This window comes from Mustela nivalis (genome assembly GCF_964662115.1).
Source record: "Mustela nivalis genome assembly, chromosome: 18".
Lineage (NCBI taxonomy): Eukaryota > Metazoa > Chordata > Mammalia > Carnivora > Mustelidae > Mustela > Mustela nivalis.
Genome location: NC_139037.1, coordinates 54,429,387 through 54,446,795, shown reverse-complemented (window position 1 = coordinate 54,446,795; position 17,409 = coordinate 54,429,387). Strand labels below are relative to the sequence as shown.

Sequence of the window (17,409 nt, the reverse complement as noted above, 5' to 3'; positions counted from 1 at the left end):
CTCTTGGAGCCCACTACTGGGGGAAGGAGGCTACCCTCTCTTGAATGCGTACTATGTGCCAGGCAGTTTGAAGCATGTTATTATGGATGGTATAGATTTTTTTTTCTTAATTAATCCTGCAAGTAATCCATGAGTCCGTGTTTTTTTAACAACAACAGAAAAAGATAAAATGAAATCCCTCTTTTGTCCTTTCCGTCATCCCCTGGAGTGGTGTCTGCTGTCGACCCATTTGGTGTGTATCCTCGTAGACCTTTCTCTAAATGCTTACGAACACACATCTATACCTGGAGACATGGGAGTCATGTTTTGTAGTGTTTTTTTCTCGAGGTACTTTTCACTCATGGGGTCATGTTGTAGGTATTGCTCTGCCATGGGATTTTGTTGTGTTTTGTTTTCCCACTCCACGGTGAATCCTGGAGAGGTTTACTTGTTCCCTTCACAGTCAATGAAGGGCAAGACCTGGGTATGGAAGAGCAGGCCCACCTGCAGAGGCACGGAGGCCCCTCACGCACACATGCGCAGACGGTCATAGCACAGACCCCTGCCCCAGCCTTGTCACTGACAGCCTGTCTCCCGCGCCCCACAGGGTGAGCTGGAGCGGCAGCTTCTCCAGGCCAACCCCATCCTGGAGGCCTTTGGCAATGCCAAGACCGTGAAGAATGACAACTCCTCCCGCTTCGTGAGTGCTGGGGGAGAGCAGAGGCTGGCTGCTGGGAGCTGGGAGCTTTGGGGGTGGTTAAGGGGAGGCAAGAAGTGGGGGCTAAGGGAGGAGGGGCTGGGGGTCTGGACTCCTGGGTCTGAAGGAGAGGTGGGGGGGGGCCTGGACTGCTGGGTCTGAGGGAGGAAGGGGCTCGGAGTCTGGACTCCCAGGTCTGAGGGAGGAGGGGCTGGGGGCCTGGACTCCTGGCCCTGAGGGAGGAGGTGTTGGGGACCTGGACTCCTGGGTCTGAGGGCGGAGGGGGTTTGGGTCCTGAGGAAGGCAGTCAAGGAGCCCCAGACCTTGGATTCTCCATGGCTGGGACCTCACAATTGGGGTGGGGTTCAGATGGAGGGAGAAATTTGAGATGCTCTGGGAGGGGTGAGTGTGGGTAAGGGGGGCTCTTCAGGTCCCCAATGTGGTAGAGGACTCTCTGCTAACTCCTGACCCCTTCCTTCCCAGGGCAAATTCATCCGCATCAACTTCGACGTGGCCGGGTATATCGTGGGTGCCAACATTGAGACCTGTATCCTCACATAGCGCTTGCGGAGGGGAACCTGGTGTCTGAGGAGGGTGGCCCTTGGGATATCACTGTTTCCAGGAAACAGATGTTCACACACACGGGGAAGCTTGGCTCCCTGATGTTCAAAAACTGTGCCTCAGTTTCCCCTTCTGTGGAAGGGAAAGGAACCTTGGGAAGGCATAGATGCAGCACCCCCTCCCCCTGGTGGAGGGAGGAGGGCCATACTGCTGTGGCCTTGCGGTGGGGCAGTGGAGTGGCTGTGGCTTACCACAGAGAGGGGACACACAGCCCAGGCAGCAGAGGGAACAGGCATGTGGGGCCAAGTGTGGAGGAGACCAGGGCCAGCTTCCAGAGTCCCCTCCCCATGGAGTCACATAGGATGGGCCACACACAAGATGTGACAACACGTGTGAGGTGTTGTCCACCAGGGATGCTTGTCAGAGACTCCGTCAGTGCCCCAGAGTTCTTCGTGGGGGCCAGTGGCCTCAGCGCCCTTGGCCTATCATGTACCAAAATTCCAGACTCCCCAAGGGAAATCAGGGGTTTCAGCAGAAACCACATTGTATGCACCAACAGCTTAGGCATGGGGAGTCCCTCCTGGGAGTCAAGGAGTGCTGGGAACCCTCCCGAAATCCAGCTTCCCAGGCGTGCCCACCTCAGACTTGTGGCATCAACCCTGCTCTGTGGGCAATGTGCAAGCTCAGTAGGGATTTGTTTTTTAAGACTGTGTTTGAGAGAGAGAGAAAGAGAGCAAGGACGTATGTGAGCACACAAGTGGGGAGAGGGGCAGATGGAGAGGGAGAAGCAGGCTCCCTGCTGAGCAAGGAGCCTGATGCAGGGCTTGATCCCAGGACCCTGGAATCACAAGCTAAGTCTAAGGCAAGTACTTAATGGAGTGAGCCCCCCAGGTACCCCTCAGCTCAGTAGGAATTTAAAAGATAAAGCACGGGAGCTCCAGGAGTTCAGAATTTAAGAGAGCCAGCGGAGAAATCACATCAACCCAGGTTTGAATTCTATCTATGCCACTTGGAGGCCAAGGGAACTTCAGCACATTCCTTGACCTCTCTGTGCCTCTGTTTCCCCCGCTCTGTGGAAGAGGGAGGCTCATAGAATCCTCTCTTGGAGGACTGGGGGGCATTGAGGGGCAAATTCTTCGCCTGGCACCTGCCATGTAGCAAGCACTCCAGAACGAGCTGCTGTCATTAGGAGTTCACCATGGGAACAAATTAGCAATGTCCTTATCGATGTTAATATTCTCTGTTGGTAATTACTAATCAGCCACATTAACAGTAAACCACGTGCCCCTTCCCAGAGGTGTCTGAGAACCTCAGTCTTCTGTGGTCTGGGGGAAGGCTGGGAAGCAGATGTGGTGGAAGAGACCTTAGCAAATAAGGAAATGGGCATCTCCCGTTTCCTGAGGGTTTGCTCTGCACCTAGTGCTGTCCTGCGAGCTCTCCCTGTGTGCTCAATTCCTTGTCCCAGCACCCCTTGTCAGCCCATTTAACAGAAGAAGAAACCGAGGCTTGGTGTGTGTGCTTCCCCCCACCCCACCCTGTCTGTGGGGAACACCCCCACATCCTCCCCACCTTGCACAAGCAGATTAATGAGCCAGGGCTTTTGGTCAATGGTGTGCAGATCTTGGGCCTGACTCCCCGAGGTAGGTCCTGCATTCCAACTGCTATGCCGAAGGGATGCTGTGTGGTCTGTGAGCGGGGCCATGGAGGGACCAACAACTTAGCTGGTGTTTTATTCTACTTTAAGGTGGTTTGCCCATTCTTAGAGTGTAAACATGCCATGTGACTTTTCTTGAAGGGAGGAGCCAATAGCCCCACTGTCCGTATAGGGAAACTGAGGCCGGCAGGCTAACAATGGCCAGAGATTTTCTTGTGGGGGTTGGCTACCAAGCAGACAGGGTTCTGGGTGTTTGGCACATAGTGACGCATTTACCCACATGGCAGCTCATTCACGGGGTTTATAAAAGGAAACTGAGGCACGTGTGCTCAAGTGACATGACCGAGGCCTGGGCTGTGAACAACTCCACGGCTTCACAGGGTGGTGGGGGCAGCACAGGCCGAGGGGGCTGGGTGAGCTCCCCTCACTGCTCCTCACCTATGAAACCTTGACTCCCGGCCACCCAGACCTGCTGGAGAAGTCACGGGCCATCCGCCAGGCCAAGGACGAGTGCAGCTTCCACATCTTCTACCAGCTGCTGGGAGGCGCGGGGGAGCAGCTCAAAGGTCAGTACTGGGGCTCTCAGGGAGGGTGGGGGCAGGCAGCGGGGTGGGGGGGCCCTCATGGGCCTCTGGCATCCCTGGGCCTTAGGAGGAGGAACTAGGAGGCAGTCAGTAGGATTTATGAGCACCTGCTTTAGGTCAGGCTTCTGCTGGGCAGTGGGTTCTGGTGCCTCTCCCCGGAGCTCACTGCCCCAGGTTTCTGTCGAACTATGACCTTGACGTCCTCAGGACCTGCCCCTCAGCGCCGGCTGTCCCCGCCCCTATGCTGCTGACCGACCCTGTGGCTCTCTGTTCCCAGCTTCCTCCGGGGTCTCGCCCACCCCGGCCACGTGGCTCCCTGGCTGCTGCGCACACCCCTTCTCTTCTGAAACAGCAGGGCTTACTCCGAACCTGTGACGCCATGACGCTAGCTCCTGCCGCAGCACCTGCTGCCTCGAGGTCCTGGCGGTCCAGGCAGTCCTGGTTTGTGTGGCTTTGCTGCACCTGCTGCCTCACCATGCCCTTTCCTCTGCCTCCTGCCTGAGCTTCCTCCTGTCTCCTCATTGCTCTTCCCACCTTCTGGCTGAAGAAAGTCCGGGGCTCTCCTTTCCGGGTGGACCCCTGCTGTCGCCAGGCCCCTTCCCGCATAGCCTTGGCTGCCTCCCCCTTCTCCCCTACAAGGCTGCAGGACCCACAGGCCTTCTGCTGCCAGCTCTGCTGTCCCATGACTTCTGCGAGCTCAGGCATCCGCGGCCCCTTTGCTCCTGCTCCTGCTTACTCTGGGCAGTTCCAGGACTTGACAATCTCTGGAAGGACGAAAGGGCCCAATGAGGGCTAAGCACCCCCACCACGCCCGGCCCTTCCCATCAAACCTTGAGGAGAGGATCTTCACTCATTTAACAGAGGAAGAGACCGAGGTCCCCAGTGGAGAAAGTGAACGCTTGTCCCATGGGTGGCCATCAGGATGTGAGTCTGACTCTACAGCTCACCCTTGACCTCGGCCTCCACTCATTACCCCCGCAGCTGACCTCCTCCTGGAGCCTTGCTGCAGCTACCGCTTCCTGACCAATGGGCCATCATCCTCTCCTGGCCAGGAGCGGGAGCTCTTCCACGAGACGCTGGAGTCCCTGAAGGTCCTGGGATTCACCCCGGATGAAATCACCTGTGAGTGAGCCCTGAGCCTCCACGAACGGTGGGGCTGGGGCAGCGTGGGGGCAGGTGGGGAACCTGGACATGCATTCCTCAGTTGGGAAAAAGGTACAGGGATAGGAGGAAAGAGGAGGTATAGCTTTAAGGAGGGGATCAAGAAGGGGACACAGAGATGGTGACCTCTGAGCCAAGGCCTGAGGAGCTGAGAGGGTGAGCATCGGTGCTAGCAGGGTATTACCCGCAAAGTAAAACGGTGGATTATTTTACCAGCAAAATGGATTTATTTGGGAATAATGGAAAATTGTAATTTGGGACAAGCAAGGTAGGATAGGAATCTGGCAAGGGACAGGAATTTTATCTTATGGAGAAGAGGAGAAGGTTGGAAGAGGTTGTTTTGAACGAAAGTCCTTTGGAGAAATCCAAGAGTGGAGAGTGTTGATGGTTTCTCTGGCTGAGCAGCTGGGGCAGCCAATTTCTTGTAGGAGTTGTGATGTACATCTTTCCCTGTTGGGGCCTGTCAGTGAGGATTCTTTCCTGTTGAGGATTCCTCTGTTGGTGTCTGTACTTGACATTGAGTAGTGTGACTCCCCCCTTCCAGCCTCTCCTTCTAGCTTCCCGAGTCTGCTTTCATGAGGTTTCCCATACTAATTTTCAGAGAGAGCTAGAAGAGCCTTCTAGATGAGGAGGATTGCCTATGCAAAGGCCCTGGGGCAGGAAAGTCATGACATGGTTTGATGAATTCATTTCTATCCTGAGGGGCTGGGACTTTGTCCTGGGGGCACCGGGGAGCCATGGGAGAGCTGGCAGCAGGGCAGAGGCCCCTTTGAGCTGTATGGAGGATGCGTTGGCGGGCCAGAGGAGGCTGAAGCAAAGGTGTGGGGAAGACCCTGACTGTGGCCTGTTACCCACGTGGCAATGCTTTGCCCCCTGCTGGTTTTCACCAGATCGCATGTTTTGACAGCAGGTCAGCAGCAGTCCTATATTTGTTTGCTCTGCCGCTGTGACAGAGCACCCCAGGCCTGGTGCCTTCAGCAGGAGAGATGGATCATCTCCCAGTTCTGGAGGCCAGAATGCCGAGCTCTACGTGTTGGCAGGGTTGCTCGGTCTTGGGAGAATCTGTCTGTCCCCTGCAGGCAGCCCCCTACTCCACTGTGATCTTGTCTTGACTTAAAGAATTCCATCTGCAATGACCCAAGACCCAAAGGAGGCCACATTCTGAGAAGGCTCAAGGGTTAGGATGTCACCACACCTGTTCTGGGGGGAAGAGGGTACGATTTGACCCATGCCAAGTATGTGTAGGTGGACCCCGTCTTTTTGCAACCGCTTGACTCTTTCACTGTTTGGATGAACTTGGAGTCCCATGGACAAAGACCCCGATGTCTTGGGCTAAGCTGGCATGGCGGGTTTCTTTCTTCTCCCATCTCTGGCAATGCGGAAAGCTCTGGGAGCTATTGTTGGCTCCAGGGCCAACTGGGAGGGCTGGAAGTTGAGCCAGCGCCAGCTTGGCTGTCTCCCCGGGCTGCAAACAGGCCGGCCTTCTCGGGCGTATTGACACAGGGTCCCAGGCCTCCCCTGCTAGATTGCCCAACCACAGTTGCAAAACTTCCTCCGCCTGGAGTCTCTGCTCTCCTCCCGGGGCAACTGGTGAACAAATCCGGATGGCGGCCACTGTGGGGGCCTGGCCTCCTGTCACAGATCACCTCAAGTGACCCTCCCCGTGGCCGCCCCACTGCATAGCCGATTTTTGCAATTCTGAAACAAAACTTTGGAAGTGACATATGTGTGTGGTGACATAATCTGGATGTGCCAAAGGTCATAGTTTGGCAACTGGGTCTCCTGCAGGGCCCTGAGCCCTGCTTTCCCCTGGCTTCCCACACATCCTTCCAGAAATATTTTCTACATCTAAAAAAGGACACACATTATTTTTTCTCCCTCCCTCCCTTCTTTCCTTCCTTCCTTTCTTTCTCTTTCCTTCCTTCCTTTCTTCTCTCCTTCTTCCTTCCTTCCTTCTTTGTCAGAGAGAGAGAACACAAGCAGGGGGAATGGCAGAGGGAGAGGGAGAAGCAGACTCCCCACTGAGCATGGACCCCGACCTGGGGCTCCATCCTAGGACCCTGGGATCATGACCTAAACTGAAGGCAGATGTTTAATTGACTGAGCCACCCAGGTGTCTCCATACTATTTTCCTAAGAATGAGGCATTCTGTAGTCCCAGGGTGGATGTTCAGCCATACCAGTAATAAAAGTGGTAAGATATTTCTCTGCTGAATTTAAAAGTTCCCCGCACAGGGGCGCCTGGGTGGCTCAGTCTATAAAGTGTCCGACTCTTGATTTCGGCGCAAGTTGTGATCTCAGGGTTGTGAGTTCAAGCCCTAAGGTGGGCTCCATACTGGCATGGAGCCTGCTTAAAAAAAAAGTCCCCCGTGGTTGTGGATTTAAGTGAACCTTATCTCCCTGACCTTCCTCCCAAGACCATCCCAGATAGAGCAATGAACAGTTGAAAACCGTGTGGCACATTGGGGAGGGGCCAGGTAGTGTTGGGGTTAAGAATTCAGCTCATCACCCTTGGGCTAGCATACTTTGTGCCCTGCTTTTGTTAGCAGACAGCATACTTTAGTGATAATTCTGGTTTTGTATATAGGTTTCAGAGAGTGTGTGTGTTGGAGGGGCTGCATAAAATTTCATTGTTTAAATGGCCTGTGATTCTTTTAACCAGCCTCTGTCCCTTGCAGAGAGACCTTTAGGGTGTTTGCACCCATTGTTATTAAAATGAACCCCCCTCCCAAAAGAGGTGCCAGGAATATCCTTTGAAGGAGCTCTCTGTTCTCTTGTGTCCATGAGATCCATTCTTAGAAGCGAAATGCTGGGTCCAAGGAGGGGGGGGTCCCTTTTGATTTTAATCTGGCTTTATCAGAAGTGTGACAGAGGTATTGAGCTCGAATTTGAACACTCTCACCTGGTGACAGCGTACAAGGCAGGGGCTTTCTGTCTGTTCACGGAGTCAGGGCACCCATTCCCCCCCCCCCCCCGTCCCCTGCCAAGGTGAGTCTAGAACCTTTTCAGTGGCCCAAGAGGATATCTTGCATCCTTTTGGCATCTGTCAGCTGCCGGTTTCCACCTCCAGTCTCTGGCAACTGCTCCTCAGCTTCCTGTCCCTGCAGGTTTGCCTATCCTGGCCCTTTCATGTAAATGGGATCATACAATATGACGGCCCTCGTGGCTGGCTGCTTTTACTCCCCAAGAGGGTTTCAGGTTCATCTCGGCGGCAGGGGGTGGGGGGTTAATCAGGGTCAGTGTTTTGTTCCTGGTTATTGCTAAATAGTTTTGATTTTTAGCTTTTTTTTTTTAAATATTTCATTTATTTGACAGACAGAGATCACAAGTAGGCAGAGAGGTAGGCAGAGAGAGAGAGGAGGAAGCAGGTTTCCTGCTGAGCAGAGAGCCCGATGCAGGGCTCCATCCCAGGACTCTGAGATCATGACCTGAGCCGAAGACAGAGGCTTAACCCACTGAGCCACCCAGGTGCCCCTGATTTTTAGCTTTTTAGTATGGGTACCAGGTCCTATAATCAGCGCCCACCTGTGGCTTCTTGGATTTTGCCTGGAAACCCCCATCTCCCACCCCCAGGGCTCTACGGGTTTTTTAAATTGTAGAGAAGCCACTTCATCACCGTCCAGAAGGTGGCGCTAGTCTCCATTGCCATCCACCCTGTCCCTGGAGCGCTTTTCCCTCCATGCAAGGCCCCAACCACTGCTGTCAGTTTTCTGGCTTTTGCTGGTATGGTAGGTGGATGGTGTCTCACAGTTTTATTCAGTGTTTTACTTACAAGGAGTGGAGCCAGCCAGTCACTTTTTTTTTTTTTTTTTTAAGGTTTTGTTTATCATTTGTTTGGGAGAGAGAGAGAGAGCTAGAGACCAAGCAGGGGGAGGAACAGAAGGAGAGGGACAAGCAGACTCCACGCTGAGTGGAGAGCCCGACGCAGGGATTGATCTCACGACCCTGAAGTCATGACCTGAGCAAAACCAAGAGTCGGATGTTTGACTGAGCCACCCACGTGTCCTGTGGTCACCTTTTCATAGAGTCCTTCTGGCAAAAAAGGAGACAGGTCCAGGGAGGTGGGATGTCTGCCCCACGACTCACCCCAGTTGACAAGAAGGCAATGGAACCCAGGGCTGACTCCAAAGCCAGCCCATGATCCATCTTTAGAGAGGCAGGTGGTGCCTCTGGGAAGCTTTCTGGACCGTCTCTGGAAAGATAGTCACCAGTGGGAGGGCTAACATGGAGAACACTGGGGACCCATCTAAGCAGGACCTCCACCCTCCTCCCCACTTCCCACCTTCACCAGTGCTGGTGCTGGGAATGCCACTCCGAGAGGCTGAGCAGGGAGCCTGGTACCTGGGGAGGCGGGTGTTCATGCTGGGGAGCACACTTGGCCTCACCAGCCCCACGCCCCTGCCTCCGCAGGCCTGGGCTTGCTTGCAGTCAGCTGGTATGAAGTCACCACAGGAGCTAACTGCCGACTTCTCAGATGTCAGGTTTGCCCGGGTGCTTAACGCCGATGCAAGGTCCTAAGCCAACTGTCAGAGGCCGTTTCAAAGGCCACTGGGGGGACTTGAGTCTGGACTGTGTCTGAGCGGAGGTTAAGGGATGAATGATCTTTTGGTTCATTAGGTGATGATGCCGCTGTGGGCCCATAAGGAGATGTCTTTATCTTCTCGGAGGTGCCCTGCTGTCCTCTGGGGAACCCCCAGGACTTGCAGGGCTCTGAGCTGCCCCCATCCACTCTTTCCTCTGACCCCAGATGGGCAGGACCAGAGATCTCTAAGCCCAGCCCCTCTCACTGCATAGCCAGGGAAACTGAGGCCCAGGAGGTCACCCAGCTTGTCCAAGGGCACACAGCAAACTCCCACATCCAGTAATGTATGTATCCCCCCCCCATTAATTAACTCATTGCCCTTTATTCATGAATATATCAAGTCATTCAACTAGTGGTGGGGTTTCTGGGCCAGACCGCCACAGGCGCTGGGCAGAATTCACAGTGACCAACACAGAACCAACCCTTGACCTGTGGAATGCTCAGACCCGGAAGCATCGAATCACACATATGCATTAAAGCTGAACCAGTGGGAGGGTGAGTGATGGAGGGTGCATGGAGCAGGGACCGTGTGTCACAGCATTCCAGCATGGCCTGGGGAGAGCCCCCTGGATGAGGTGGCCCTTGCTTGAGCACTGATGGGTCTGGCAGGAGCTAACCAGCCCTAGATGGTGCTGGCAGCATCTAGGCGGAGGGAACTGCCAAGGCAAAGGCCTGGTGGCAAGACAGTGTTGGAGAAGCTGATGGGGGGCAGCTGGGGTGGCTGGTTGGAGTAAGTGAGGATACCCTGGGGCTGGAGGGGCTGGGAGGGTCAGGTTTCTCAAGACCCTGGTAAGGGCTCACATTGAATCCCAGAAGTACTAGGGACCAGGGAAGGAACTCTTCCCTGTGAACAGGCAAGCTCAAGTTCATTCATGTAAACATTTATAGAGCGCCTACTCTATACAGAGCACATGGGCAGCAGATGAGTAAGGAATAGATACTTTCCACAGGAAGTTATGATTTCAGTGGAAATGGAGAAAAAATAATATTTGTTGCATACCCTGCCATGCCCTGCAAATTATACCCAAACCTGGTTTTTCAGGCTTGCTTTTCTTTTTTTTTAACTTCTTTTTATTATTATTGAAAGTCATGTTAGTTTCAGGTATACAATATATGGATTCAACAATTCTGTTCATCAGTGCTTATCCCAAGTGTAGCCACCATCTGCCTTTTTTTTTTTTTGTCCTTTGAGAGAGAATCCACGTACCGTAAAATTCACCATTGTCAAGTGTACAGTGCAGCCATTTGTTGCGAATGTACAATTGCACTAATTCTAGACACCAAGTCCTTTCTTAACAGCCATTTTTTTTTTTCTGGACAAGATCTGACATTTTAACAAGTATGAAACTTCGAAAGAATATAATCAGTACTATATAATCAGCTCCCAGGCCCGGGCTACCTCTGTCCACAGTTTCCCACGTGTCCCTCAGAGCAAGGCGTCTTGAAGCCATAAGGCCAGTGATCTTCCTTCTGTTTTCAGGGTTTGTTCAAAAAACTTTTTATTGGGAATACTTTGAGATTTACGGAAAAGTTGCAGAAAGAGTACAAAACATTGCTGCGCTCTTCTCTAAGATTCCTCGGGTGCTAACATCTTGCCACATTTGCTTCCCGTCTGTCTTTCTAATTACTTATTCTGAGCAGTTTGAGAACAGGGGTGTGGACAAGCATGCAGCCACACCCCAACAGACTCTAGGCCAAGGGTGGGTGATGGTCCCACAAGGCAGGAGGAAAAAGCGGAGGCAGGGACAAAGGCACAGGTGTACTGGGGAACTTCCGTGCGGGAAACTTCTGCACAATGAGACTCCCCTTTACCCTTTGTATTAGCTTCCTGTGACGGGTCACAAACAACCACAAACGCAGTGGTTTAAATCAACACCCGCTGATTCTCTTATAATGCTGGAGGCCAGGAGTCCAAAACCAGTCTTCACTGGCAGGGTTGGTTTCCTCTGGAGGTTCAAAAGGAGAATCAATTTTCTTGCCTTCTCTGACTTCAAAGCACATCCCTGTAACCTCTGCTCACGTGGCGTTCTTCCTCGGCTTCCCTTTTATGAGGACCCTGTAGCTAGAGCCCACCTGCGTAATCCAGAGTTCATCTCCCATCTCAGCATTCCCCAGTCACATTGGTGAAGTCCATTTTGCTCTGCCAGGTAACATTTCCTGGTGGGGAATTTGGAATGTGGACCTCTCTGGGGGCGGGGAGGGATTGTCCCGCCTACCACCCTGCAGAGTCTGTCCATACATTGTAACTAGGGTCCACCCCCAGAGCGGACTGGGGGATCGAACCCACAAAGCTGAGATAGAGACCTTTGCAGAGATCAAGTCTGAAGCTCAACCAACTGAGCCACCCGAGCGCCCCCTGTCTGCATATTTTTATATGCAGCCACTGGATGGTACTGTCTTGGGAGCTGAGAGCACTGGCACTGTTAGCATCCCCATTCATAGACCATATTGTCCCAGTAATGTCCCTTATAACACGCAAAAGTGTTTTTTACAGGATTTTTGCCAGTTTTCCTAACAATGTACTTTAGAGCAAAAAAGGTTTCATGACACATACACGGGTGCACGCACACATACACACGCACACACATGTGTACACATGCACACGCATTTCCCCCCGGCCGGAGTACATGTACCTAGCACACTGTGCTCTCTGTCTGCCTGGAACTATTCTTTCTTATCGTTGGTGACCTTGACGTTTTTGAAGATTACAGACCAGTTGTTTTGTCTCAACTTGGGCGTGTTTCCTTGCAGTTAGGATTCGGGTTACACATTTTTGGCAGGAAACCCCCAGGAGTGTGCTCCTCCCTCCCCCTCCTTCACCCCCTTTCTCTAAGTAGACAGTGTAGAAGCGAAGACACCTAAAAATGCGCCCAGAGCCTAAGCATCCAGTTCAGGGGCTTTCTGCAAGTGACCGCCATGTATAACCAGCATCTAGGAGCCCCCTTGTGCCCCTTCCCATCGCAAGAACTGCCCCCCTCACTGGCAGTGTGATCATTATTCTGGCGTCTAACAGCGTTGAATTGTGTCCCTTCTTTCTTTCTTTCTTTTTTTTTTTTTTGATGTTATTTATTTATTTGACAGACAGAGGTCACAAGAAGGCAGAGAGTCAGGCAGAAAGAGAGGAGGAAGCAGGCTCCTGGCTGAGCAGGGAGCCCGATGCGGGACTCGATCCCAGCACCTGGGATCATGACCTGAGCTGAAGGCAGAGGCTTAACCCACTGAGCCACCCAGGCGCCCCTGTGTCACTTGTTTCTGAATTTTGTTACAAATTCAGCATGTGTGCTTTCATGTCTGTCTTCTTCTACTCTACCCAGTGGTTGTGAAATTTGTCCATGTTCAGTGAGTGGCCGGGAGGGGGCTACTTTTGTTATTATTATTATTTAGGTTTTATTTATTTATTTGCCAGAGGGAGAGAGAGAGAGAGAGCACAAGCAGGGGAGTGGCAGGCAGAGGCAGAGGGAGAAGCAGTCTCACCACTGAGCAAGGAGGCCGCCGGGGGTCTGGATCCCAGGACCCTGAGATCATGACCCGAGCCAAAGACAGACACTTAACTGACTGAGCTACTCAGGTGTCCCAGGGAAGGTGGCTTCTGAGGGGCTGGCTCCACAGGTACATTTACTTTGTAAAAACCAGAGCCGGACCCGTGTGATTTGCGTGCTTTTCTGTACTCATTATTCGAATTTCATGCTGGAAGAGGGAGGAAAGAAAAGCACCACCGTTAAGGATTCAGACCCCAAGGGGTGCCTGGGTAGCTCAGTGGGTTAAGCCTCTGCCTTCGGCTCAGGTCATGATCTCAGGGTCCTGGGATCGAGCCCTGCATTGGGCTCTTTGCTTGGTGGGGAGCCTGCTTCTCCCTTTCTCTGCCTGCCTCTCTGCCTACTTGTGATCTCTGTCTATCATATAAATAAATAAAATCTTTAAAAAAATAAAGGATTCAGACCCTGGATTTGCCCCTCTGCTCTGCTGCTGACGAGCTGGATGATCTCGGGCAAGATGGCTCCCAGAATGTGCCTTGATTTCCCCATCTATGAAGGGGTTTCACTCCGTTCCAGACCTGTAAAATGGTACCGTAGGATCTGCTTCCCTTGGTTGTTAGGAAGTTTAAACAAGTGTATTTGTTAAGTGTTTGGAATAGGAGCTGGCATGGAGTGAGTGAGAATAAGTCAGTGTCCGTTTGAACCTGTTCCGGAGTGCGTCCTTAGTGGGGTGGCTGGGCACTGGTGTCGATCTGTAGTGTCGCCGCGAGAGCCACAAGTAGAGACCCAGCCTGAGGCGGGCGTGTTACACAGGCCACTCACCTGCCATGAGCTGCTTCCCTGTCGGAGGTGAGGGAGTTCTGAGGCAATGTCCAAGTCTGGTAAAACCCTGAACCAAGCACAGTCTTTCCTCAGATTTCACAGTGGCTACCTTCCTGGAAAAGCTGCTGTGTAATTTTTTTAAGAGATTTTATTTATTTACTTATTTGAGGGAGAGAGAGAGAGAGATGGGTGGGGGTGGGGGTGGAGAATCACAGGCAGACTCTGCGCTGAGTGCAGATCCCAACGTGGGGCTGTCTCATGACCCTGAGCTCATGATCTGAGCCAAAACCAATAGTCGGAGGCTTCACTGACTGAGCCAGACAGATGTCCCCCAGAATCCACTGTGCATTAAAACCAAACACAAAACACTTGAGTTTATACATAAAACAGTTGGGATTTGACTCTGGTAATTATAGGCCATTATTTCACGGACACAGATGTCCAGTGGGATATTTGAGGGTCACACAGGGTGTGGCAAATTCTTTGTGGCGCGGGGGGCCTCTTCATCTGGGTCCCAACCTGCCGCGACCCTGTGATATCCAGAAACACCCCAGAAACTGCCCCCTGGCCTCCCTTGTCACGCCAACCCACACCGGGAGTTCCTGAGATTTACTCTAGGGGGCAGCACTATCCATTCACGAACAAGCGCCGTCCGTCCTCTTCTGCGGTTTCTGTATTTGCGACTTTGCCTACTCGCTAAATTTATACGTAACCCCCCAAAGAGCACCCGTGGTGCTTTTACAATCATCGTCTCACTCACACAGGGGTGGAAAGTTGGAGCGGTCCAGCGCATACGCAGCTGAGTTTCAGCAAATTGGTGTGCTGCCTTCCTGTCTCGGCTCATACCATAACCCGATGTCCTTGTCTCCTTTTCACCTGCTACTGAGTGCCACGTTTTTCACGTCTTTCGTGCTTTTCTTATTGATGGCTTCACCGTCTAAAATGCCCCCCATGCTTAGTGCTTAATGCTGGCTAGCATTCCCAAGTGCAGGAAGGCTGTAGTGTGTCTCACAGAGAAAACGTGTAAATCCTTCAGGCTTGAGTCAGACAGCTGTTGGCCGTGAGTTCAACGTTTCGGAAGCAATGTTGTATAGTAGATAAGGTATCTTTGAACTGAAGCACGCATAAAACAAGGTGATGTAGTAATCAGCTGAGGAAAATGTGACTAGAAGCTCACAGGAACAAAGCCCCATATTTCCCATAAGTAAATTCGTGTTCATGGTCACTACAAAGAATGTAACTTGGCAAATAAGGAGACTCGACTGTATATTTTTGCCTTTTTAAAACGTAGACAGTGGTATGCTGTCTAAACTATTCTGCACCTCACATTTTCCACTTGCTATTTTAGAAATCTTTTCCTGTTTAGGACACCTAGCTGGCTCGATTGCTAGAGCATGCAACTCTTGATCTTGGGCTTGGGGTTATGAGTTTGAGCCCCACGTTGGGTAGAGAGATAACTTAAAAATAAAATCTTAAAAAAGGAAAATCTTTCCACATTGCCCAAGACTTTCTTAATTCACTTCCACACATCCTTTTAAATATTCTGTGTGTTGCTTTATGAAATGGACACAAGCAGACACCAAATGGTGCTAAAGCAAGCCTTGAATACAAAATACAGAATTCATGTATCTGTTCTTATGTTTTAAGACCTGCCCAGTGTCACAGATGGATTTTAAGCTGAGGGGCGGTGGTGTAATTTGACATAGAGTTGTTGTTGTTGTTGTTGTTGTTTTAAGATTTTATTTTAAAAGTTGGGACTATGAAAAAATCATTTTATATATTTGAGAGAGAGCACGCGTGTGCACACAAGCGGGTGGGGGAGGGGCAGAGAGAGAGGGAGGGAGGTCCTTTGTGCTGAGGGTGGGGCTCGATCCCATGGACCCCGAGATCATGACCTGTGCTGAAATCAAGAGTACAACTTCTAACCACCCAGATACCCCTGATGTAGGGTTTTTAAGCTAGATTTCTAAGGGGCTAGTTACGCCCACACAATAGGTTCTGGAGCCCCCATGACATTGTTCTCTCTCTCTCTCTACCCCATAGCCATGCTGCGGATTGTCTCAGCCGTTCTCCAGTTTGGCAACATCGTCCTGAAGAGAGAACGGAACAGCGACCAAGCCTCCATGCCTGACAACACAGGTATCCTACCCGGCCTGCAGTCCACCCATCCGACCCAGTGTTTCCCCTTCCTCCCACCAGACAGAGCGTGACACCACTCCCCGCTCCCCAGCTGGGCATGCCTCCAGGCTGTGCTGATCCTTTACCAAAATGTCATCGCTTACTCTTGTTCTGATTCTGAATGGTGTCCTCCCTGCTGAAGGTTTGAACAGCACCAGTGTACCAAAGATCCCCCCTCATCCTGGCCCCTCTGGGAAAACCGCCATTGGCATTGGGCTTATAACTTCCTGGCCTCTGTGCTTGCCATATATATACTTTTTTTTGCTTTTCAAAAGCAGAACTATAGTTGATACTCCTTTTTTATCCAATGGAAATAGCTCTGCTTCTTTATGGTCATAAAATAATACAATCTGGATGGGGTAGGGAGCGGAATCTAGCAAAACAGAAAAGTATAAAAGCAGGGAAATGACCCACAGTCATACCCCTGAGAGGTAAGTAGTGTAACATTTTGGGGTATTTCTCTCTGGGCTTTGTTCTCTGTCCATATCTGTGTAGAAATAATTGTCAGAGAAATGGAATCATGCTTCGCCCCTTTTCCCTCAAGACAGCAAGAGCTTTGCATCCATAAAATCCTAGGGGCTCATTTTCCAAAGCTGTACCACCACAGAAGATATGAGAAAGGGGCCCCTCCCCCATGATCAATGGCACCCTCTGTGGCACTCGGGGGCTCTGTTCACATGCCCAGCAAGTGTGCCATACATGCTTGCTCATTCATTTTTCTGATCTGTGAAGTTGGGGTCAGAGCTTGTAGACCATTTTGAAATTTGCTTTTTTCCCTTAATGCACTGAGGGTAATGCTTCCGGGCTATTAACTAGAATGCTACTGGGGTTCTTCCTGTGGGGTCTATGGGTAGAACCATATGTCAACATAATTAATCTCCTGGGAACTGCTGGGTGTTTCATTCTCTGCATTTGCAAACATTCACTGGAGAAGGCGTCCACTGGCCAGAGGACACAGCGGAGGCTTTAGAAGCCTACAGAACATTCCTGTGACTCGTGGCAGAGCACCCTTGTACACATTCCCTGCTGTTCTTCAGGCCCCTGTTAGAGTTCTTAAATACCTTCTGTATCATGCAAAGTCACCATAGAAGAATTAGAAACTGCAATTGCAATTGCAGCAAAAGAACAAAAAAAAAAAAAAAAAAAAAAAGAAATGCAAATTCTCATCAGCTCGCCTCTCAGAAATAATCACTGTTTATTTAATTTGGTGTTTTTCCTTCTAGATGTGTTCTTTTCCTTTCTCTTTTCTGTTGGAGCTGAGCATTTGTAGTAACCGTTTTCCCGTTATGGAAGTGACAGAAGCTGGAAAACATTTCTCAAATACCTTTTTTTTATGCATTTTTCCCCTATAAAAATAAGGAAAAACAAGTTGCTTTTAAATATTTATTTATTGGCCACTTCCATGGGTTTTTACTCCAATAGCTTTCCCCCCCAAAATTATATTAGCAAATCTCCAGGCATACAGAGAAGTGGAAAGAATTTTCATAGCAAACCCCCAGATATCCACCACCTACATTCTGTCATTAACATTTTACTACACTTGGTTTATTGGGTATCTTTCCACACATCGGTCATCCATCCTGTAGTCTGGTACATTTCAAAGTTGCAGATTTCTGTACCTTTCAGCATGTACATGAGTAGTTCACATGTGTACTCATCAGCTCGCATGTGCATATCACTTACCGGTATCCAGTATTTGCTTACAGTTGTTCCTTT

General features: G+C 51.0%; 1 protein-coding gene across 8 annotated transcripts in view; it reads left to right on the top strand.

Moving 5' to 3' along the window:
- The window catches only part of MYH14 (myosin heavy chain 14), a 93,804-nt gene that overhangs the window by 26,060 nt on the left and 50,335 nt on the right, over positions 1-17,409 (top strand). For all 8 annotated transcript variants that reach the window (XM_082710197.1, XM_082710196.1, XM_082710199.1 and 5 more), the window contains 5 exons: positions 587-679; positions 1,160-1,223; positions 3,359-3,457; positions 4,457-4,597; positions 15,559-15,654. In XM_082710197.1, the coding sequence (XP_082566323.1) occupies positions 587-679; positions 1,160-1,223; positions 3,359-3,457; positions 4,457-4,597; positions 15,559-15,654 (493 nt within the window). The remainder of the gene's footprint in view (positions 1-586; positions 680-1,159; positions 1,224-3,358; positions 3,458-4,456; positions 4,598-15,558; positions 15,655-17,409) is intronic.